The sequence below is a fragment of the Octopus bimaculoides genome, chromosome 4 (assembly GCF_046866305.1).
Source record: "Octopus bimaculoides isolate indiv1 chromosome 4, ASM4686630v1, whole genome shotgun sequence".
NCBI classification, from domain to species: Eukaryota; Metazoa; Mollusca; class Cephalopoda; order Octopoda; family Octopodidae; genus Octopus; species Octopus bimaculoides.
This window is the reverse complement of record NC_142931.1, coordinates 135,596,564-135,620,572: the sequence shown is the minus strand read 5'-3', so window position 1 is coordinate 135,620,572 and position 24,009 is coordinate 135,596,564. Positions and strand designations below refer to the sequence as shown.

At 38.2% G+C, this 24,009-nt stretch overlaps 1 protein-coding gene and 1 non-coding gene across 3 annotated transcripts in view; both read left to right on the top strand.

Annotated features, from left to right (window-relative positions):
* The window catches only part of LOC106880170 (glutathione hydrolase 1 proenzyme), a 91,309-nt gene that overhangs the window by 28,204 nt on the left and 39,096 nt on the right, over positions 1–24,009 (top strand). The window contains exon 1 of one of the 2 annotated variants that reach the window (XM_014930015.3): positions 16,246–16,671. The exons of the other annotated variant lie outside the window; for it this stretch is intronic. Coding sequence (XP_014785501.1) covers positions 16,626–16,671 — 46 coding nt within the window. The 5' untranslated portion in view covers positions 16,246–16,625. Of the gene's footprint in view, positions 1–16,245; positions 16,672–24,009 lie in introns of those variants that run through there. 2 annotated transcript variants of the gene reach the window in all.
* LOC128247744 (5S ribosomal RNA) lies at positions 18,892–19,010 on the top strand. Its single transcript, XR_008264099.2, has one exon. It is a non-coding gene; the product is annotated as a 5S ribosomal RNA (ribosomal RNA).

Below are 24,009 nucleotides of genomic sequence, written 5' to 3'. Positions count from 1 at the left end.
AAACAGTCCAACGAAATGCCCTAACGATTCCGCCAGCTGGTCGCCTTGGTACCTATGTTAGAAATCGTTATTGTTGCTTGTTTTGTGTTTTAACCACTTAGACCCATAGAGGCTGTAAGCACTTAAAAGGTTTTGGTACCCTCAGGTATATGTAAATGGTTCAAAATGTAAGCAGAAATAATTCAAAATGTAAACGATAGTAAACCATAAAATATTTTTTTATTTTTCAAAATGAAACAAAACTAACATTAAGATGGAAAATAATATTTATTTTTGTATGCTTCCATTTTATTTATATTTGAAAAGTTTTCTCCGTTTTTTTTTTTTTTTTAAATTTAATTGCAAAGTCTTCGATGATATCGTTAAAATTAATTTTACGTAAAACTAAGTAGAGATAAAGGCATCCCGAATATTATTTTAGCAAGTTTAAAGTGATTTTTTTTGTGCCGTAAACCATTTTCATTTCTGTAGTACCCCCTCCTTCCCTTGATGCCCTGAGCACGTGCTTATTTTACTTAATGGTTAATCCAGCGCTGCTCTCAATACATTTTCTTCTTCTTCTTCTTCTATTTTCATACCTATATGAGACCCAATTATTTATATTGATTATGGAGTAATTGAATAATCGATATTGGAATGATTAATTTGGTGAACGGGGAGTTATTTACTGTAAGAAGAGACAGATGATTATATATTAATAACCTGTCGGTAAACAACTTGAAAGAAATTACTTTCGGCTGAGACAGCTTCCTTGACACTGGGAAATATTCGGCGTAGAAATTGGCAAAGGAAAGGGGATAAAAGAAAGAAAAAAAGAAAGAAAAAGGTCTGAGGAATCGATTTACTGAAAATGAAGGAATGTATTTCCATTCTTAGAGACGAAACAAATTTATTCATAGAGACTAAAGAATGTATTCATAGAATAGAAGGAAATTAATCATACAAATAATTGGACAGAAATAATAAAAAGAATAATTATTATTTCAGGCAAAATGTGAGTGATTATCCATGAAGAAGACAAAAGTTGTTATTTTATGAAGAGCAAAGAATATGTTCTTCAACTTTGGATTGGAAGAATTGTTAGAATGTCGGGGCAAAACGCTTTGTGGTATATATTTTGGCTTTTTACGTTCTGTGTTCAAATCCCATCGAGGTCAACTTTGCCTTTTCTCTGTTCGAGGTCGTTCAAATAAAATGCTAGCCAAAGAGGAAGTCAGTTAACTCCCTCCTTTCAAAAAAATGGTCTCATGCTTTTGTATCTATGTTAGAAACAATGGAGGCAGTGAATTAACAGAATCGATAGAGATTTTGGGAAAATGTCCTGTTGTATTCGTTCCTGTTCTCTAAATTGTGAGTTCAAATCCCATCAAGACCAACTTTGCCTTTCAACCTTTCAGGGTCGAAAAAATACAGTACTAGTCTTGTAGTGGCGTCGATGGCATCGACCAAAAATCGGTGGAGGTGCGTGGCTTAGTGGTTAGGGTGTTGGACTCGTGATCATAAGATTGTGGTTCGGTTCCTGGACGCATTATGTTCTTGAGCAAAATACTTCATTTCACGTTGCTCCAGTCCACTTACCTTGCAAAAATGAGTAATTCTGCGACGGACCAGCGCCCTGTCCAAGTGGGGAATTTATGTGCCGTGGAAACCGGGAAACCGGCCCTTAAGAATCAGCATAATTCGAGAAGATAATTTTACTTTCTTTTTTTTTCCCTATAAATCGCCGGCCTTGTGGCTAAATCAGTCAGAAGTCATTAAAGGCGGTGAGCTGCCAGAATCCGACAGAATCGTTAGAGCATTGGAAGAAAGGAGTTGCGATGTTTACTTCGGCTCTTTATGATCTGAATTCAAATACCACCGAGATCATCTTTGCTTTTCTCCCTCCGCGGTCGATAAAATAAAGTAAGAACTGATGTACGAGAGCTGATAGTAACGATTAATCTTTCCCCCCCCCCCACCACCACCACCATCGAAATTACTGCCCTTCTCTCTAAATCAGAAACTCTTTGCTACAGGCTCCTCCTCTTCTCCAGACAGATCTTGAAAACAAGGCTTGAAATAAATGAAAGAGGGGAATGACGGGTTCGTTAGCCCCAAAATGAAGAAAAAGCAACAGCTAAGAAAAACTCGGAGAGTGGCAACAGAAGCGGAAGAGACGGCAAAAAAATATGAAGAGCAGTGGAAACTGACAGATGAAGTAGAAAAGACGGATCTATTTTAAAACGGGGGCACCAGTTTTCATATATGTTTTATGTAGTGTTTTTGGTACCGAAAGACTTTCAAACTTCGTATACTTATCTATTTTGTGTTATAGAACAGAAAAATATTTTTGTATTCGAATTTATTTCATGTAAAAAATTGTCTTATTTCGATAATTTCTACTAATCACTGACGTCTATTCAGTTGAAACAGTTAGCGCTGTAACGGTGTATATCGTATTAATCCCCTAACCCTAACCCTAACCAGACTGTTAACCGTAACCCTAACTCTAGAATCCGAACTCTAAAATTGTTACACACATAGATACGCACAGCGTAATTTATTATATAAACAATATATGCGTATAAATTACGATTAAACCGGATGAAATATGTCACAGGGAATAACATTTTTATGACCGCCAAGCAGTAACTCTATTCAGCTGAATAGACGTCAGTGATTGGTTGAAATTACAGAAATACGACAACTTTAACATGGAATAACTTGCGAATTCCTTTTTTTTTGTTAAGAAGACTAAGAGTAAAAGATGTTTTATATGACACATTCTACCAGTGTCCCAAGTTTCAAAGTGTTTCGTTAAGAAAATACTGGCGCCCCCGTTTTAAAATAGATCCGAAAAGACACCAGAAGGAAACCGGAAGAAATGAAACCAGAAGAGAGAAAGGAGTACAAGCATAAGGGATTTTTTTTTTATCTATTACTAGAAGAACATGGAGGTGGAGAAACGTATATCTAAATGGAAGAACTTGATAAGAGTAAAGTTTCCCAGCGATAGGTTCGGGGGAAATAAAAGATGTATAATGGTGAGCGACGAAAGGCATGGAATTTATTTTGGAATACTTTCAGAGAATTAGTTATGCTGGTTGACGGGCCGGTATTGTTTAATTCAATGCCGCCTGTGGTAGAATTTTCAAGGTTAGAAAAATTTAAACAAGGCATACTAAACATAGCATGAACAATTTTTAGGAAAAAAAAAAAAGTCTATTAAAAATTGTAAACATTTTCGTGAAAAAAAAATGGAATAAAAAATTTAGCTTTTTTGTGTAAAAAATGAGAATGAAAAGAGAGAAAAACTGTCTGAATGTAACCACTTGACTTCGGGGATCGAGTGGGCATTGCGCCTCATTATATCATTTTTCATATTCTCATTCGTTTCTTTTATTTCTTCCATATTCTAATTTCTTTTTGTATTTTTAGTTTCCCGAGTTTATGTTATTTCTCGTGTTGTAGTATTTTTATGAGTTTTATTTGCCAAAATTCTTTTTTCTATGTATAGCCTGTAACTAGGTAATAAAGAAATAAGGAACGTTACCACGCCAGGCAAAATGCTCTACGACATTTCGTCTGTCTTTACGTTATGAGTTCAAATTCCGCCGAAGTCAACTTTGCCATTCATCTTTTCGGGTCGATAAAATAAGTACCAGTTGAGCACTGAAGTCGATGTAATCGAGTTACTCCCTCCCCAGAAATTATTGGTCTTGTGCCAAAATTTGAAACTAATATGTCATGAAACGCTGTCTGTCTGTATTCCTTGGAATTTAATATCAGTTAATGAGCTAGAAGTAAATAATAAAGTCTTCACAGGGAATGATTTTTGAATTACAAAAACTTGTATTTCTCTGACAAATTAAACGTAAAACTATTTTAGTGCAGAGTGAAAGAACCTCATTAACGACGAGGAAATCACCCAACCAAGAATTAACATTTTCGTAAAACACGTTTACTCTATCGGAACACGGGATCAGACAGTTCCACAAGACTACACCAAAGAATTTCCAATACTTTCATTGTTTATCACACAACGAAAGAAGAAATCCAACACATACTACAGGGTGTCCACAAGGTCTGGGTACATGGAGTAAATAAAATCATAACATAAACAATTAAATATAAGAAATAAAAATTTCTTAAAGTATGTGTTAATCTCCATGTACCCAGACTTTGTGGACACCCTGTATAGTAGGCGAATTTTTTGGTTGCTTATGACAGTCCATCAGAGGTGATGATAGCGTCGATCCAAGACATTCAACTTTCTCTGCCTCCAACACGTTGTTTCTCATGGGAGCTGACAAGAGCAATACAAGATAGGCAGATCTTGTAGCATTGAAAGCACCGAAAGTGACCACGAACAACAGCCGCAGGGGGTTGCTGACGATGTCTCCTCCTCTCTTCATGCAGTCTCTGGTGTTCGGTTTCAAAACGCTCTACTCCAGCATTACTCGTGGACCGTCATGCCTGCCGATTAACAGCCAGGGACTCCAACCGATTGGGAGGGAAACCGCATAAAATGAGAGACTGCTTGAGATGATCAAGAAAATGAAGTTTTGGACGTCCATGAGGCCTAATCCAGTCTCGATATCAATGAAGAAGACCGTCTTTGGGAAACAGTTACTCGGTATCCGAAATACATGGCCAACCCATGGCCATACCTCTATTTGTCAATCGGAAATAGACAAACAGAAGTATTATTAACCATTAAATAGTCTTTATTCTTTACTCTTTTACTTGTTTCAATCATTTGACTGTGGCCATGCTGGAGCACCGCCTTTAGTCGAGCAAATCGACTTATTCTTTGTAAGCCTAGTACTTATTCTATTTTTTTTGGCCGAACCGCTAAGTTACGGGGACGTAAACACCAGCATCGGTCGTCAAGCGATGTTGGGGGGGGGGGCAAACGCACACACACACACACACACACACACACACACACACACACACATATATATATATATATACGACGGGCTTCTTTCAGTTTCCGTCTACTGAATCCACTCAAGGCTTTGGTCGGCCCGAGACTATAGTAGAAGACACTTACCGAAGGTGCCACGCAGTGGGACTGAACCCGGAACCATGTGGTTGGTAAGCAAGCTACTTACCACACAGCCTCTCCTGTATATATGGAGTCCAATCCCTAGTATCTAATCTTACTATGAAATTAAACAACCCACAAGGGCATTTTTGACATTCAGATCAAAGGAGTTTCCATTGTGCTCAACAATGTAAGAAATCATTTGAATAAATTTGGTTAACGGTAACTGTAGAAGCGGCGAGCTGGCAGAAACGTTAGCATGCCGGGCGAAATGTTTATCGGTATTTCGTCTGCCGTTACGTTCTGAGTTCAAATTCCGACTTAATCCTTTTGTCTGTCCTTGTTTGTCCCCTCTATGTTTAGCCCATTGTGAACAATAACGAAATAGGAAACTGTAGAAGCCCGTCGTGTATGTACGTATGTATGTGTGTGTGCGTGTGTCCTGGGTATAACATTAAACTGCATCCAGTGGTGAGGTTCCAGTTCGGGAGTTCCGGAGTTGTGGGGATTGTGGAGTCGCCCCTTAATTACCATTATTCCCAGGTCCGTTCTGACCCAGAACGGTTGCGTCTGGTAGGGTCCTGTACATAGGTTAAATAGATTTCCCACGTGTAGAAGAGGCTCTCGTTACTTTTGACAAAGCCGTGGAGAACGCAGCTCTTTTAGGAGAAAAATACTCTTTTCTACTCTAGGCACAAGGCCCGAAATTTTGGGGGAGGGGGCCAGTCGATTAGATCGTCCCTAGTACGCAACTGGTACTTAATTTATCGCCCTCGAAAGGATGAAAGGCAAAGTCAACCTCGTCGGAATTTGAACTCAGAACGTAAAGACAGGCGAAATACCGCTAAGCATTTCGCAATTTTTGTTATTTCCCACAAGGGAACAACAAAGAAGGGACATTACAATCTGATATGGGGTCAGATTTCACGTATGAGTTAACAAAAAGATGAATTTTAAAATTTTACATAAATATGAATAGTTCGAATGATAACATATACAAGACAACAATACAGAATGGAGTAGGGAGGCAGGATATGCTCGGACGCCACGAACCCCGTCTCACCACTGATGCTTTGGATTCTTCCTGCGTTGTATTCATGCGGTTCCATCCATACGCAACATTTGTGCGACATTCTTCCATCGATCTTGGAACATTTTCGCGAACAGGCATTTTTTCTCTAACCCCATTTTCGTTCTTAGGTGGAAGGTGAAGAAATTCACCAAGCCAGGGCCAGAGATTTAAATGCATGTTATTAACCCTTTCACTCGCGTCTTCCAAATCATTTCCCTCGCAGTTGCTACTAGGATGAGAAAGCAATTCTTACCTTCTTTCGATAGGAAATCCGGTAGGTCAATTTTTACTATTGACTCAGTCGATAGCTGTACTCGTAAACCCACACATCTGACACATCCGAACACTGAACAATAGCGTGCAGGACGGTTTCCCTGTCCCGCCCACATCTTGAACAGGTCGGTGGGCCAGGGCCACCATGCCTTGCGAGCTTGTCCCGGACAGGTAAGGCTCCTCGATAACATTGCCATACCAAAGACTTCTGGAAGTTATCCAGTGTCTTCAGCCCGAATGTACGTTAGAACAAACTGGCCATCTGATTATCGTCGAGTCTTAGGGCTTCCTCCAAGGTATCGTCACATTTCGCCTCTACCAACCTCAGCGCGTGCCTGCGCACCATCAGCCAAGGTATCCCTAGCCCACCCTTTAATGGTTGTTGGCAGAAAATAGAGCGTCTCACAAGCGGATTCGAACCCTTCCACAAGAAGCGGAAGAGCTGTCTTTCCAGTTTCCTCAACCATGAATCAGGGCGGGGAACGACGGTTAGGCGGTAGGTGATGACCGATGCGATGAACACATTGGCCACCTCCGCCCTCCCTTTCAGGAATAGCCACCACCAAGACCAGGTCTTGGCTATGTGGGCCACCCTGCTCGCTACCTCGGCCCAGTTCTTCTCTATTTGGAGGCCTGGTCCAAACCAGACGCCTAGCAACTTAATCGGACCCTCCGTCCAACGTCCCACGACGCTGTCAGGAGGGATCGACCTGCCTCTCTAGGTGCCGAGCTGCAAAATATATTTTGCGACATTTTATAACGAGGCAGTTTATGGCTAATTGGTAGCTAGTTGGCATAAAACGTGTTCAATACATGTATCGTACGTACTATCCAATATCGCTGGCTTGCCGCCTCTAATGCCAGTCAGTAGCATGTCTTATACATTAAGTGATAAATGCTTCCTTACTATCTCGTTAAACTTTTATCAATTACAAGTGATTTATAACCCTGATGATGAGCAAGAATACGAAAGATAAAAGCAGTGATGAAACTGACTTAGGTTTAACTCCGCCAAAGAAAAGAATTAAACAATATAATCATAAATTACCGAACAAACTTTTATTGGATTCTTAATTTTCATCATGGTTAGAACCAAGTAAAACAAATATCGAAAGAACATACTGTAAATTTTGTTGTGAAATTCAAGTCTGTGTAACTCATCTGGAGAGGCACGGAAAACAAATAAACATACTAAAAATGGTCATTCAGAAAATAAAAGTGGAAAACTGAAGAAAGGTTAGAGGCACGGAGACATAGAGGAGGGAGAGAGGGGTTAGGGGAAGAGAGAAAGATATGAGTGGATAGAGAATGATAGTGATGAACCCTGTTTCTATTTCTAACAACTCGTAGCAGTTGTCAACATTTTGCATGTAGTGAAGAATTATGTGTACCAACGACAAATTAAGTCCAGTGAATAAATTATTTTAACTATGAATCGATTTACTCATTTGTTTACTTCAACGACATACACATTCCTTTTGCATCTGCTCACCATGATACACATTTAACCACTACAAACGTTTGAACAAGTCATTAAGTATCAGATTTATGTAGAACACTAATGACTTATCAATGGAGAAATCTGCAAGCTGCATAATAGTAATGCTTTTCAATAGAGCGGATAATCTATTGTTTCATTCATGCCAGGAAAGATTTTCTAAACACGACGAAGGGAAATAACTCTAACAAGTAAATTAAAGTTATCTCCCTTTGATAAAATATATCTGGTGTTAAAATTACAGGTCGTTCATTTTAGAAATGAAGATACTCTGTGAATAGTCGAATCACTTTATTGATCTAAGAGGATTTACTTCAGTCAAGACATTCTAACATATGCCAAAAACGTTTTCTGTCAAGAACAGGGCCGAAAATCAGTGTTTTTATCGGTTTATACCGCAGGCCGGACAAATGCTTTGCGGCATTTCTCCGGGCTTAATGTTTCTGAGTCCAAATTCTACCGAGGTCGAATTTGCCTCTCATTCTTTCGGAGTCGATAAAATGAGTACCAGTTACACACTGGGGTCGATGTAATTGAATAGCCCGTTTTCCCCAAAAATGTCAGCCCTTAAACCTATAGGAAAGTGGGTTATACATCATTAGATGTACACCTGCTTTCCTATATTAAATTAGAATGAACGGAACGCTGAACTCCAAACTATCAACTCAACAATATTTATTCATGGTGGAAAATATACAGCTTTAATCTTGTTTGTTGAGGCGCCTTCTGTGTGTGAGAACATGGTTGTTGGGACGTTGGTATGTTGATGTGAGCTGTCTAGCGTAAGTTCGAAAGATAGAGCGAGCTAGACACGTCCATGCTCAATCGCTGGCCAGCAAGAAAGAGACAGAATAAAGCGGGAAAGCTTGGATGTTGAATTCCACGCATGCGTGAGACTACGCATGCGCACGGCGTTACTACAAACCTAAAGTACAAAGGATTATACAAAATATTCTTTTATCATTTTTTATTTACTTCTGTCATTAGACTGCGGCCATGCTGGGGCACCACCTTAAAGGGTATTTGTCGAACAAATCGATTCCAGTACCGAACTGCATTTGGAAAAATGAAAACGTTTTTGTACTGAGGTTGAATTTTCCATTTTCCTTCGTGATCCCGTCGAAGAATCACAGTTTGCACATCACCCGACAACGAAATAGAACTGAGAATTCCTGCGAAGACAATGGCTTCCCCAGAACAGAATCCAGCGGCGTACATATCTCCTACCAACATGGCATTCCAGGCAGCGACTCCTTCCACCAATTCTTTCCTTTCGTCATCCAGTGCTTCGGAAATTTCCGACTTGCGTGCATTGGTCACTCAGCGGACATCACAAATACAGGCTCTCACAGAGCAGATACAAGCCTTATCACTTGGTACCCGCAAGTCGCATGAAACGTGTTGGTACCACCGAAAGTTCGGAACCCGGGCGCAGAAATGCACGATCCCATGCTCGTCTTCATCTAGTTCGGGAAACGACACAGCCAGGAATTGAACGCGACGGAAGTTCCTGGCTCGCCCCCACAAAGTCGCCTGTTTTTCGTTTACGATCATGTAACAGGCACGCGTTTCCTGGTTGACACCGGCGCGGAAGTCAGCAGCATCCCTGTTTCCAACACTTCAGGAAAAAGAAAAGAAACACCAGTCTGTCTTCAGCCAGTTAACCACTCATTCATTCCAACCTACGGTGAACAGTCCCTAACGCTGAACTTATGACTACGCCGCACCTGTCAGTGGGTATTTGTCATTGCTAAACTGCCGACCCCTATCTTTGGAGCCGATTTCCTGCATCATTTCGGTCTCTTGATAGACATTAAAAACAGACGACTTGTCGACAGCGCCACACAGCTTACTGTGCGTGACATAGCCGCTCGTATGACGACAGTCAGTCCAGCTATATTGCTCACAACGACGACAACTCGTCACAGTGCTATCCTGAAAGAATATCCGGACGTCGCTCGACCAGTATTCCAAAACCAGCCGATCAAGCACGAAGTCACCCACTACATCAAAACCAGCGGTCCACCTGTTGCTGCAAGACCCAGAAGGTTACCACCTGATCGTCTCAAGGCCGTCAAACGGGAATTCCAGCACATGCTCGACCTTGGAATTATCCGCCCATCGAGCAGCAACTGGTCCTCGCCGATACACTGCGTCCCAAAAAAAATCATCAACCGATTGGCGAGTCTGCGGTGATTATCGATCGCTGAACAACTGAACTGTAAGTGATGCCTATCCAGTTCCCTATTTGCAGGGTTTTTCTAGCTCGCTGCATGGAGCTCGCATCTTTTCCAAGATCGACCTTGAGCGAGCATACAACCAAATCCCAGTGGAACCTGCGGACATACCCAAAACAGCAGTTACGACATTCTTCGGAATGTTTGAATTCCTGCGTATGCCTTTCGGTTTACGCAACGCGGCACAGACATTCCAAAGGTTTATCGACATGGTTACTAGAGGTTTGCTTTTCTTCTATGCCTACATAGACGACATATACTCGTCGCCAGTAGCTCGGACGAAGAACATGACCAACACCTGAACCTGCTATTCGAACGCCTCCGCAAATACGGTGTTGTTATCAACCCCAGCAAGTGTTCGTTCGGAGTTGCTTCCCTTCATTTTCTCGGGCACATCATCGATAAGGATTGACATTCGTCCCCTTCCCGAGAAAGTCAAGGCCATCGTGGATTTTCCACCACCCACATCTCTCCGCAAATTACGGGAATATCTCGGTTTAGTGAATTTTTACCGAAGGTTCGTACCCCACCCCGCTGAGATAGCGCAACCGCTCACGGATTTGCTGCGTCAACAAACTTGCAAAAACATCGAAATTGCCCTGAATGAAGATCAACTCGCCTCTTTCGCTGACCTGAAAAAAGCATTATCCAACGTTATGTTGGTTTATCGAAAACCAGACGCCCCACTAATTCCAGAGTTGGAAGTGTGCTACAGCAGCTTGTTGACAGCATATGGCAACCGCTGTCTTTCTTTTCTTAGCGATTAAAACCCTCCGAAACGAAATACAGCACATTCAGTCGGGAATTATTAGCGGCATACCTGGCCGTTAAGCATTTCCGACACATGCTAGAAGGTACTAATTTTGCCATATACACCGACCACTAACCACTGGTATATGCATTTAACACCAAGCCGGATCGCCGCTCGCCGAGAGAAATCCGTCACCTCGACTTCTTATCGCAGTCCTCGTTTGTCCCCTCTGTGTTTAGCCCCTTGTGGACAACAAAGAAATGTTGGTGTATATATTACCTCCCTTTGTTATTTTAAGCTGGAAGTCTAGTAGAGATAAAGAGCCATCTTTATCGGGGTGATCAGTGGTAAATCTTCTGTTACTATCTATGCTTGAGAATGTTGGTTCTTGTTTCTTTTTTTTTCTTTTTTTTTTTTAGTTTATCTCATTTGCTTTCTTTAGTTTTGCTCTCATTCTCATCCCACTTGTGTAGAGTCCTACAATTAAATTTGTGATATCATTGATGCTTTGATCATTTGGGTACTATCAGCACATGTAGTGAGCATTGTTGCCTATATGATTGATAATATGTCTGATAGAGAGACACTGTACACACTAATGGCCTCAAGACAGTTCCTTGGTTGGCTCTACTCATAATTTATATTTGCTTTCAGAAAGCACTGTTGGCAGCAACTGCCTGACCTCTACCTCTTTGGAAGTCATGCAGCCATTCTCCAAGTTTTCCAACAAACCAATGTTAAATAATTTGTGACTTTGATAAAGACCTTTTGCATTGTGTAGGTCTTTATTGAAAGCCTTCACAAAATTTTATTAAAGGCCTTCACATTTGAATAGTTGAATAGTTGTTTAAATAGCCAGTCATAATGCAGACGGAGCTGAGTAAGGCAGCTTTTTCCTGGACTGAAGCCATATTAAGAGCCAGCTAGCAAGCTACTTTCTTCTAAATAAAAGTTATCAGATTCATCCTATGACTTTGCTGATATAGAAGGTGTGAGAGGCATTTGAGTATATAGTGTGCAATTTGATAAAACAACTCTAATCTAGAAAAAACCAAATGTATTTTAATAATAAAAAGAAATTTTACACATTGCTCTCTCAATAAGCTTTCTTATGAGATTATTCGATGAATCTGCCTTCAATGTGAGACCAGAATTGTTGACATGCCTACACTAAGTGGTCTTTATTCATTTTAGACATTACCTGAACGGTGAATCCTTCAGTGAAGCCATGATATTGTGTGGATGTTAATTAGTGTCCTTTTCAGCAATGCTCCAAAAGTAGTTCTTCATGGAATTTAGATCTGGCAAGTATGGAGGCCACAAGTTTGGTTTTATATGATCATAAAGATTGTCTGACTTTCGTTCTTGGGTTATGTGGACTTTGTGATAAAGTGCTAAGTCTTGTTGAAACATATATGGCCTTCCACTGCATGCTTCATCCATCCAGGGCTTAACAATCTCTCCAGCACCTCAGCACATCCAACAATATTAATTCTAAAACCCCATGGAAAGATGTGAAGTGACATGAAATGACCTTCATTACTCACCACTCCTGAAACCATCACAGTTGTTGGAAACTTAGTCTCCATCACTTTGGGGACATCAGAGAAATCTTCACATAAATATTTATCATTTCTTCTGTTAGACTTTTGGTCTTGGTTGAAGGTTTTCTTATAAGAGAAGAACCAAAATACGTCATGTTAATGAGGGGTTTTAATTTTATTAAGTAACTGCTTGGCACAGATCAAACAGTTTGCCTGTGTCTTGGCAGACATGAACTGGCCGCTCTTCTGTGCATTTGACATGTATCGAATTTTCTCATGCACCACAGTTACACACACACACGCGTGTGTGTGTGTGTGTGATCAAAAATTATCTCAGAATTTTAACACAATAAAATTTATTGTCTCAGTCTATTTATATTTCGATATACTGAATCACATAGGTATAACTGATGGAACAGGATATTAAAATATTTATTGTTCTCTCTATTGATTCTGAGATCAACTTCTCCAGTGATCATTGCAGTGCTAGTGATATACCATTTGCAGGTTATAACAACCCTCCATCTTGATTCTTATTTTCATTATTTTAAATTGTGGAAGAGACCAAAACAAAGAAATGCATATTTGTTAAATATTTTCGGATCAATAAGGATATTTTTCTTTTGTATTATAGATGTTGTTACTGATGTTGTAGATGATATAAGTTACAAGCACCAGAACACTGGATTGGATTTTCATTATATCTCTTAGAACCATAGAAAAAGTTGAGCTCACCCCAGCAAAATAATAGGGCTTATAGCAGTAATCTGTACCTACACATGGTATCTGTTGGTTGTTAGATAAATCCATACACTTTTTATTCTATTTGTTTTAATCCTGATTTTTCATAGAGAATTTTAGCAAATCAATCAATATTATGTCCTCCTTCATTGTTCACAACTTCGACCAACATTCCATTAGTTTGCTAATGCCTTGACAGTAGAAATCAACATGTGTTAATGTAAATAACATAAGAAAGGATTAAAATAAATACAAAAAAGAAAAAGAATTTATCTGACAACATAATATGTATAGCAAGATTACTTGAGGCTTTCACTTACATGTTTGGCCATGGCTCTTCTGCAGAGCTGGTGACAGGCTATCAATCATCAATTCATTTCCTGATAGTCCTACACTTTCATTTTGGAAATATTACAATGAGAATTCTGTTCTAATCACTTGTTGTACCTAACTATTAGTTTTATGTCGACCTTAAATAAATCCACTCTATGTTCTTTATCTTAAGCCGTTTACCTTGCTAAAACCATTCTATTTACTTAACACTTCACATCACTCCCACAAAGTCTCCATCATCAGAACCTTCTATTAATCTTTGACACAATCCTTCACAAGAGCTGAATCTCTCTTGAGTCGTCCATCCACTTTTATACTTCACACAGTAACAATTCTGAAGTACTTTAATTAAAATCCATCTGCACTAATGACACCCACTATTTTCTGCTTTGTAAGTGAACAAGAGAGAAATCAGAGTAGACACCTTAATAATCTACTCTATACCTAACCCTAACCCTAACACTAGTGTTCCTTATTTAAGATTAGCAAGACATCAGTGACTAATTCAGACTAATTATTACTTCACTCTTTTTTGACAAGTATATAATGGGTTATCTTATTTTGTATAACTATTCCATTAATAATACAATAAGTTAAAATAAATCTTTTGTTCCAAAATAATTATTTGATAGGCATATTGCTCAAAACAAACCTATAATCCTACATTCCCCTAATTATATTGCAGAAAACAAATGTGTGAGAGAAGAATAAATATGTTTCAATGTAAGTACATGTGTGTGCTCTTACTTCCTGCATATCATCAAATGGTAGGTCTCTACCACTCTGAGAGATATGATAGCACAGTTCGGTTAAGTTGCATGTATTTATCTCTTAAAGATCATAAAAATTTAACCTTTTAACATTCGGATTATTTTGTTAAACGTGATGCTTATTTATTCACCTTGTTTTGAATTTATCACAGATTACCTTGTAGCTTTGAGGTTTCAATGAGGTCATTGTTCATTTTTAGAATGATATTGCAGGGTAGGAGTGATAGGCTGGATTTGGTCAATTTGAACATAAAAATGGGTAGAATATTTGGGCCAGGTATGGACAGTTTAAATATGAAAGGGTTAAACTGGAAAGAGAGGGTAATTCCTACAAGAAAAAAAAAACAATTTACAACATTAATTAAAAACAAGGTTTCAGTTAAATGGCATCATCATCATCATCATCATTTTGTATCCATGTTCCATGCTGGCATGGGTTGATCAATTCAACAGGATCTGATGGGTCCAAGGACCATATCATACTCCATTGTCTGCCTTGGGTTGGTTTCTATAGCTGGATACCTTTCCTAATGCCAACCACTTTAAAGTGTGGACTGAGTATTTCTTTCATGTCACCAGCATTATTGAGGTTGCCATGCACTTTGCAAGGCTACAAAACCTGAGGGAGGGTGAGGGAGGCACCTTAAACTTGGAGATGAAGGGTTAAAGCATGGAAGTGCTGTAGAAATAGTATTTAATATGCATGACCTAGTGGAAATGTAATACAGCAGCTTAGTGTTTTTAGTGTCTTGTTCATTAAGAGTGAGACTCATATTGAGACCAACTGAGTGAAACAGACTGACTCTTGCCACTCTAGTTGAGTTCTAGTTATAGAAAGGAAAAGAGCTTCTTGCTTGGTTGAGTTTTGCTGAGGAAGGACAAAAGCAAACAGCTTATTTAGGACTGTATTCTACTGAGGAAAATTGTGTGAGGGCTTTAACACATAAAGTGTGGTGGGCCACGATCATGGCCCAAATAGATGCATTTAATTTATGGGCTTTTGTTGGGGGTCTTATGTCACTCAACCGCTCCGATACCCACCAGGATGCAAGAGGGCTAATAGTTCAACTAATGACTTTTCAGATGATGTAAAACTTGCCACCATTATATACTAAGAAGATATTCTTTTTTTTTTTATGTATGCATGGTAGTCTCATTTTCATAAAATGTGCTCAGAAATCTTAGCGCTTTATGGGTTAAGGTTTCCGTTTTATATATATGTAGCACTTGGTCCAACAAATTGGTAAAAATAATGAACGCTAAAGCTTAAACTGGGTTGCATTACGATCACCACAATATTCTTGAAAAGCTGGTTTAAACAAATAGATTTAAGGAATCTCTGCTTGGATTCAGTTCGCTGAAATACGCTCGCGCGCACGCACACACACACACACACACACACAAAGTGCTAATTATGACTCCGCCCTGTTACGACATCATCAAACCTATTATTTCTATTCTTAACTCTTTTCTTTTACAATGGGCACATGGGAAAATTTAACTGTCCTCACATGTTTTCTGTTTACTACAAAAGTTTTCGGCTAAGACTTAAAAAGCGATTACTTTCAACTTTTTCCCATGACTGCAATCAGTAATAGTATTATAGAGGTTTGTTGTTGCTCTTTTAGTTTCACATAGTATAAAGGACTGATATGAAATATTCTATCAGATCACCTACTGATATAGTAGTGGTCCGGTTATCCGTAAACACTCACAGTCAATTAATTGAAACTTGTCCTTGTTGATCTCGTAGCGAGTCACAAGCAACCTGTTAGATTATTTATCCCATTTTTCTCATTGCCTTCTAATTATTATCTAGGAAAGGTCAGATTTTCTTTTTCCTTTGTTTTCTTTTTTCATCCATTAATTAGGGACGGCTGTTGACACATTCATTAGCGGCGAACTAGTCTGATTGCTGAGGTGAATTGTAGTTGTCAGTTGTAAACGACAAGCGGAGTAACTCGTTCATTCTGTGAGTAGGTAGGCTGGTAATTAATATACGCGCAGCCATCCTTTGTTGACACTAGCTGGATCTAAGTCACAGCCAGCCGTTTGAGTGAATTAATATTTCTTGGTTCGATTTTTGCCATGATGACATAAAGCTAAAACTTATCTCCCTGTATATAGACATATATTACCTATATATACAATATATATATATTTTTTTTAATATACAAACCGGTCTGTGAGTATATATATATGTACATATATGTAGGTGATTTCTGTTTATAGTTGAATAACAATGCATATTTGTATGTATATACGGATGTATTATATTTAATAAGTGGTAAAGTGCAAGAGACGACACAGTTGATCTCAGGTATTCATTCTCGGAGTACATTAAAGAGCTTTCGTCTTCAGACAACCTGTTGAGAGAATGGAAACTGCCACAAGCCAGGTACCAGGTGCTGAATTAAGCAAAGGTAAATCACTTCGATTTTATATCCCATACGCATTAGGATAATTTAAAATCGTATAACTCCGTATTGTTCATATGGAATCATTCCAGACAATATTGTTAATAGTTTCAATATGTTACGTCAACTCTACAGTAATGTGGTATCGACTATTATTTGTAAGTGATGTGTGTTCCCTACAGGAAATGCGCGTTATTTCCATATAAGTCCCCAGGTTTGATATTCGCGTGATACCCTTGTTTTAAACTAGTATAGAAGCACACGGGAAAGAAGAAAATTACACATAATCCTATTATTTATTCTTATGTCTCGTGAGTGGGTGTCTTTGTAGTTAACCCACCCTCATCCCTGCACTCTAATTATTTAAGGAGCGTTAAAGCAATTAGGTAGACTTTTTACCGGTTCCCGCGTACATATTTTGTAAGTTTCCTTTAACTTCGTGAACTAGTATAACTACCTGCTTTCTTGATTACAGTTAACATTTTACCGTCAGGAAATTCTAATGACTACTGTTTTATAGATTATTTAATTTTGGCACATAAATACTTCAACTGTAATAAAGGGGGAAGTGCTTTAAATAGAGCTTAACTCCTGTTACACTGATGATAAAGGTTATTTTCGATTGTTGTTTGAAACCAATTCACTTTTCTTCCATATAGGAAAAGTATGAATGTTGCAGCTGTCCAGTTTTCCCTCACTTCTTTATATCTCTATTAGAAATCTCTTTCGCATGTTGGACTTGTTTAGTGCCGCTCACTATTTAGTACAGCAGAAATAAGCGTCTGTCACAAGTTGTATTTTCACTTGATATTCGCATTTATTCACTTCACCTGGGTTCGTTTTCGAAATCGTTGGTGAATAGAAGAACTTGTTGCAGAATGGCATCAGCAACATTACCATATGGATTCAGGTTTTTTTTTTTTTTTTTTTCATCTCTTAACGACGTGGTGCTGTACCACCACATCAAAAAGCAGTCATTTTAGGCTGTACAGTTTGAAGATTTCGTGTGGTTAATGGAATAGGGCAGTCCCATGAGCTAGGAATTGTTACGAACACTAATTTTCTAGTGTTGTTGTAGTAGACAGGCAAAAGAGAAAGAACTTTTACGAGCCCCACGACCAAATCTCCTTCAAATTACACGCTGCCTTAAATATAGAAACATTAGAGTATAAAATAAGATGCCTTGTGTTTTTATTCCAGCTCTTTGTTTTCTAATCTGACTGAGGCCTGCTTAGTGGCGGGGTTAATCTATCACTCCATCATACCCCCACCTGATATCTTGGGTACCTTTATCGCGTTCCACTTTATTGCAATCATTCAGACCAAGTCTCTGACTTGAGGTTACTTTCATCCCTTTCTTCCATGCTCTAGGAGGCCCTCTAAAAGATCATGAGAACTACTTTTCTCTCCAGATTAAGAAAAAGAAAATTGATTGCCAACATACCATATGACTGCTCAATCAAGAATAACCACAGATACATAACAGGTTCAGACAGACGATACATCAGAGAAGAAGAAAAAATAAAATATACAAGAAATATTATGGATTTACAGGCATGGCTGTATGGTAAGAAGTTCGCTTCTCAACCACATGGTCCTGGGTTCAGTCCCACTCCATGGCAAGTTGAGCAAATGTCTTCTACTATGTAGCCTTAGACTGACAAAAGCCTTGTGAGTAGATTTGGTAGAAGAAAACTGAAAGAAGGTTGTCATGTATATAGATATGTGTGTGTGTCTGTGTTTATCCTCCACTACCACTTGACAACTGGTGTTGGTGGGTTTATGTCCTCATAACTTTGCAGTTTAGCAAAAGAGACTGATAGAATAAGTATCAGACTTTAAAAAATATAAGTACTGGGGTTGATTCATTCGACTAAAAAAATTCTTCAAGGTGGTGCCCCAGCATGGCCATATTCTAATGACTGAAACGAAATACAATATGGTTGAGGCACTAAGTACATACTTGGTCATGAGTTCAAACTTTGGTGCATCTAAAGCCATTGTGATATGTTCCTGAGAAAGACTCATAAGCATTTCTATGACAGGAAATGCTTTTATACCCTACCCCAGTTTGACTGGACTTTGTTCAGTATGAGAGATAAAATGAAAAATTCTGGGGCCTAAAGGTAACCATGATGTTTGTAATTATTATTGTTGTTTATTCACTGCTCAAGCCTGATCAAGCAGACAGACTTAACCCTTTCTTATGTGGAAAGTAGACATATGGCTTACGGCCATATCACGCTGAGAGCACCGGTTCTCATCTGATCACCGAAGTTAAGCAACGTCGAGCCTAGTGAGTACTTAGATGGGTGACCGCTTGGGAAACCTAGGTGCTGTAAGCATCGCACACTTACACGGCGGTGCATCAGCATGGCCGCATCTCTAAGCTGAAACTATAAAAAACAAAAAAATTATCCACTCAAAATTTCATTACCTTTAACTACAGAAAGCAGTTTTATATACCAATCTATCTTTTGTTGAAGAATGTCTTGTTTTAAGCTATTTTCTCTTGAAATATGTCAAGTTTACTGAAGCAACATGACTAGCAGATATTACTCGACTAGCAGACATTCTATTACAAATCAGTATCATCTTAACATTGGACTTCACTTGACGTACTCTTTTAGGGAATGGTGACATTGAATGCTTTCATTGACTTCATTGCTACTTTGTTTCTGTGTTACAGCTGTAGCACCAGCTTCAGTCACCAGTGATGACCTTCAGATAAAGGTTCAGATCAACTTCCAACTGTTCTTTCAGTTCACGACACGCATTCAGTTGTGACTGCTTTTGATCTTCCGTGAGCTAGGGAGGCACAAATTTTGCTACAGCTCTTTTCATTTGCAATTCCTCACTCAAAAATTCGTTGGCAGGGGCTCCAGGACACACACCAGTCATAGCAACAAGTTCGTCAGATGTTTGGCAAGGGTCCTCCCAGATCAGTTTTTAATTTTCATGATGTTTTCATTCGTTCAGGAGATCGATGGTTGCCCTAAATGATGTTGGTCTTCAAGTGACCATTCCTAAAGCATGAAAACTATTTGTAAGCAGCACCCTTGTAAGCTGTTTGAAGCAGGACAACTGTTTTGGCCACCATTTTCCCCAGCAGAAAACAAAATTTCATGGGAGCATGTTGTTCCTTTGCTTCAATCATCACAAAAGTCGACAAACAGGGTAGAAGCACTGCAAAACAAGGACGCACCACATGGCAGCACAACTTCACTCAATGGGGCCAGTTGGCAGACTGTTGCCTGAGGGTCTCATCAAGTGGCTTCTAGTGGCAGAAACCTGAACTACATTGGGTTTGTCCCACAGAGAACATTTCCAGTTACTTTTGGGTACCCTCTCATCTATATATATATATATATGACGTTGACCACTAACGTGGACATTTAATGTGCTAGAAATAGATCACATCTTGTGTCTAAAAAAACCTAAATTGTTCTCAACATGAAATATAACGTGATACCAAAACGTAAGCAGGCAAGACATTTAAAATCACCGAATACGTTTTGGTATCACGCTATATTTCATGTTGAGAACAATTTAGGTCTTTTTAGACACAAGATGTGATCTATTTCTAGCACATTAAATGTCCACGTTAGTGGTCAACGTCATATATAAAAATGTACTTTAATCCCCTGAGATTGCAGATACTGTTTCTGAATCTTTTTGATTTTTTAAATGTGCTAGCTTCCTGGTAATTAATCGATATTAATTAATATATGATTTTTTGCCATTTTTTTAATAATATATATATATATATATATTTCTGTCACACGGGACCTTGAAGACTGCTAGAAAGCAGGAAAGTATACTAGTCCTCATATATTTAATATTCAATATTTCTTTTATTCAATAAGACATTCAATACTTCATTTCATTTTACTATATATACTATATATTCCATATTCTATATCCCACATTAATCTTATAAGAATATAAATAAAACATAAAAAACGGACAGAGTTGGAATTCTTTTGAATAATATATATACACACACACACACGTTGACATAGGTGCAGGTATGGCTGTGTGGTTGAAAAAGCTTGCTTCATAACCATGTGGTCTCCGATTCAGTCCCACTGTGTAGCACCTTAGGCAAGTGTCTTCTACATAGCTCATACCAACAAAAGCCTTCTAAGTAGATTTGGTAGACAGAAACTGAAAGAAGCTTCTTGTGGTTATATATGTATGTGTGTGTGTGTGCATACATGTGTGTGTGAGTGTGTTGGTCCTCCCACCTACCCACCGCCACCACTTGACCACCAGTGTTGGTTTGTTTATGTTCACCAAAAAGCCATATAGAAGAAGAACCAGATACCAGGATAGCAAACTTTAATTAAATAAATTAGTACTGGGGTCGGTTTGTTGAGCTTGAACCCTTCAAGGTGGTGTTCCAGCATGGCAACAGTCCAATAACTGAACAAGTGAAAGACAAAAGGTACATATGGCAGCAGAATCAAACTTCCTTATACACCAAATGTACCAACAGCTGGGACAAAGGTACAAATGGGAGTGGTGATGTGAAACACCCAGACTGAGGAAGTCAGAAAGACTATGGTGGTGCTCCAGCATGACCACGGCCGCATGGCTGAAATGAGTAAAAGAGTATATATATATATATATATATATATATATATATATATATATATATATATATTTATTTATATATTTATTTATATAAATAAGGATAAGATCGATATTTAAAATATTGATTTTATCAAGTGGTGCATATATATGTATGTATACGTTCGTATATGTAAGTATACTGTATGTTTATATATATATATTTGTATTTATGTGCTTTTCTGAGTATATTCCACCGATGAAGGCAAAGCATTTATTATGCAAAGCCAGAAATCCGGGATCTGGAGTTATCCAGTTATTTTTACTAGTTTATTTTGTCTTCGTCTTCGCTCCTTGTGCTATATGAACATTTATTGTGGTTTAGAGTCAAGATTTGACTGCTATTTTTCAGCGTGGCGGTATCTCTTAGATACCCTATATTATAATTTATATATATATATATATATATATATATATATATATATATATATATATATATATATATATATAGAGAGAGAGAGAGAGAGAGAGAGAGAGAGAGAGAGAGAGATAGATAGATCTGTGATATAAATATATATGTGTATAAGTGTGTGTTTACACACACATGCATATACATATATGTATATGTTAAATAAAATGAGACAACAAAGCCAATGCAGTATGAAATTTCTAGGATCTTTACAGCTGTTTCTGGGATATTATGGATATCCTTTCATCAAAGACGATATGAGAGAGTTGAATAGAAGGAAATAGTAGAGTTCAATATAAGAACCCTACTATTTCCCTCTGCTTAGTTCTCTCATATCATCTCTGATGAAGGGATATCCCTCATATCCCTGAAACAGCTGTAAGCCTACCTTTCTCTTTATAAATGTCCTAGAAATTTCACACTACCTTTGCTTTGTTGTCTTATTTTATTTAACATATACATGCTCACACAAGACCTGCATTAGACTCCTCACTCATGCTATTTTCGAACCGGGAGTCTAACTATGGTCCTTCCGTAGCACTTACATAGCCTTACCTGCCATATTGGGTCTTCTGGATACCAAAACCTCCCATATCATATACATATATATATATATAAGAATGTGTGTATATGTATGTATATTGTTTTTAATGTTCAGTTATAATAAAAATAATTTTACATTAATCTAGTGGGTTACTCTATATTTTTGTAGAGTACAAATTTATTATTCTTACACAAGATTATATATATATGTATGTGTGTGTATGACTTGTAAAGCATTGAAAATATATTTTACATCGTTCAAATATTATCCAATATAAAACTGGATTTACATGTTTATTATATTAAAAGTTGACAGTCTACTTGTGCTGGGCTTTTGTAAAAATTGTTAACAGTTTATTTAAAGGCATGTTGATTTTGTGAACATGTTTGTAGGTTACAGCTGTTAAAAATTATTGATATTTTTTAATAAATGGATTATGATTATATTTAATTGTTTGCCATTGATAGAGTAAGGTTAAATTAGTCGGGATGACTGATGTATTAATTCCAACAACAGGTGTTTATTGATATAATAGAAATCAGTTAAAATTTGAGGTTGGGGTAAAGATCCTGATTCAGAGGTCAAATTTTGATGAAATTAAGTTTAGCTGTTGTTATGAATTGGCCAAGTTTTTTTAAATATTGAAATACCATCACACACACACGCATGCATGTACACATGCACACACACATGCACGTACACACGTACACACACACACACATACACACACACACACACACAAATAAATGCAGTATATAGAGGCACAGGTGTGGCTGTGTGGTAAGAAATGTGCTTTCCAACTGCATGGTTCTGGGTTCAGTCCCACTGTGTGACACTTTGAGTAAGTGTCTTCTTCTACAGCCTTAGGCTGATCAAAGCCTTGTGAGTGGATTTGGTAGATGGAAACTGAAGGAGGCCCTATCATATGTGTATCTGTATGTCTGTGTGTCACCTACCCACTACCAATGCTTGACAACTAGTGTTGGTTCATTTACTTCCCTATTAGCTAGTGGTTTGGCAAAAGAGACCAATAGAATACCTACTAAAAAAATAAGTACTGGGGTTTTAAAAATATAAATACTGATTCATTCAACTAGAATTCCTCCAGGCAATGCTGAAGCATGGCCACGGTCCAATGACTGAAACAAGTAAAAGATAAAAGATATATGGTTCTAAATTATACAAAACACAGAGACAGGTGAGAGAACAACAAACCAGGTGTATTAATTTGGCACTCAGGGAAAATAGAAGAGTCTACACTCTTCTACAAAATGGAATGAGGAGAGAAAACAGATGGAGAGAAGAAAAAAGAAATGGAGGAGAGAAAAACTATACTTTGTTATGTATGCATCATCTTCATCATTTTTGCAACTGCTTTTTCTTATTTGCATGAATCAGACAGGATTTGTTGAAGCAGATTTTCTGCAAGTGGTTGCCCTTCATGTTGCCAAGCCTTACCTGCTTCCTACGTTTTGAGTTCAAATTCTGCCGAGATCGACTTTGCCTTTCATCCTTTCAGGGTTGATTAAAGGTTTATATTTAGTTCTGTTTTTCAAATAATTTTCTAAAGATAAAGATACATAAAAGTAAAGACCCCATTCAGTCATGAATGACCATGGGATTGCACCCAGAAACTTCCCCACCAAGGCACAACTCTGGGCAAAATTGTTTATGGAAGACCAGCAGTTGCCCATTCACACCAATCTGCCCTCTCTACACCACTGATGTTATCCAAGAGAAACGCAAAGGCCGATACAGC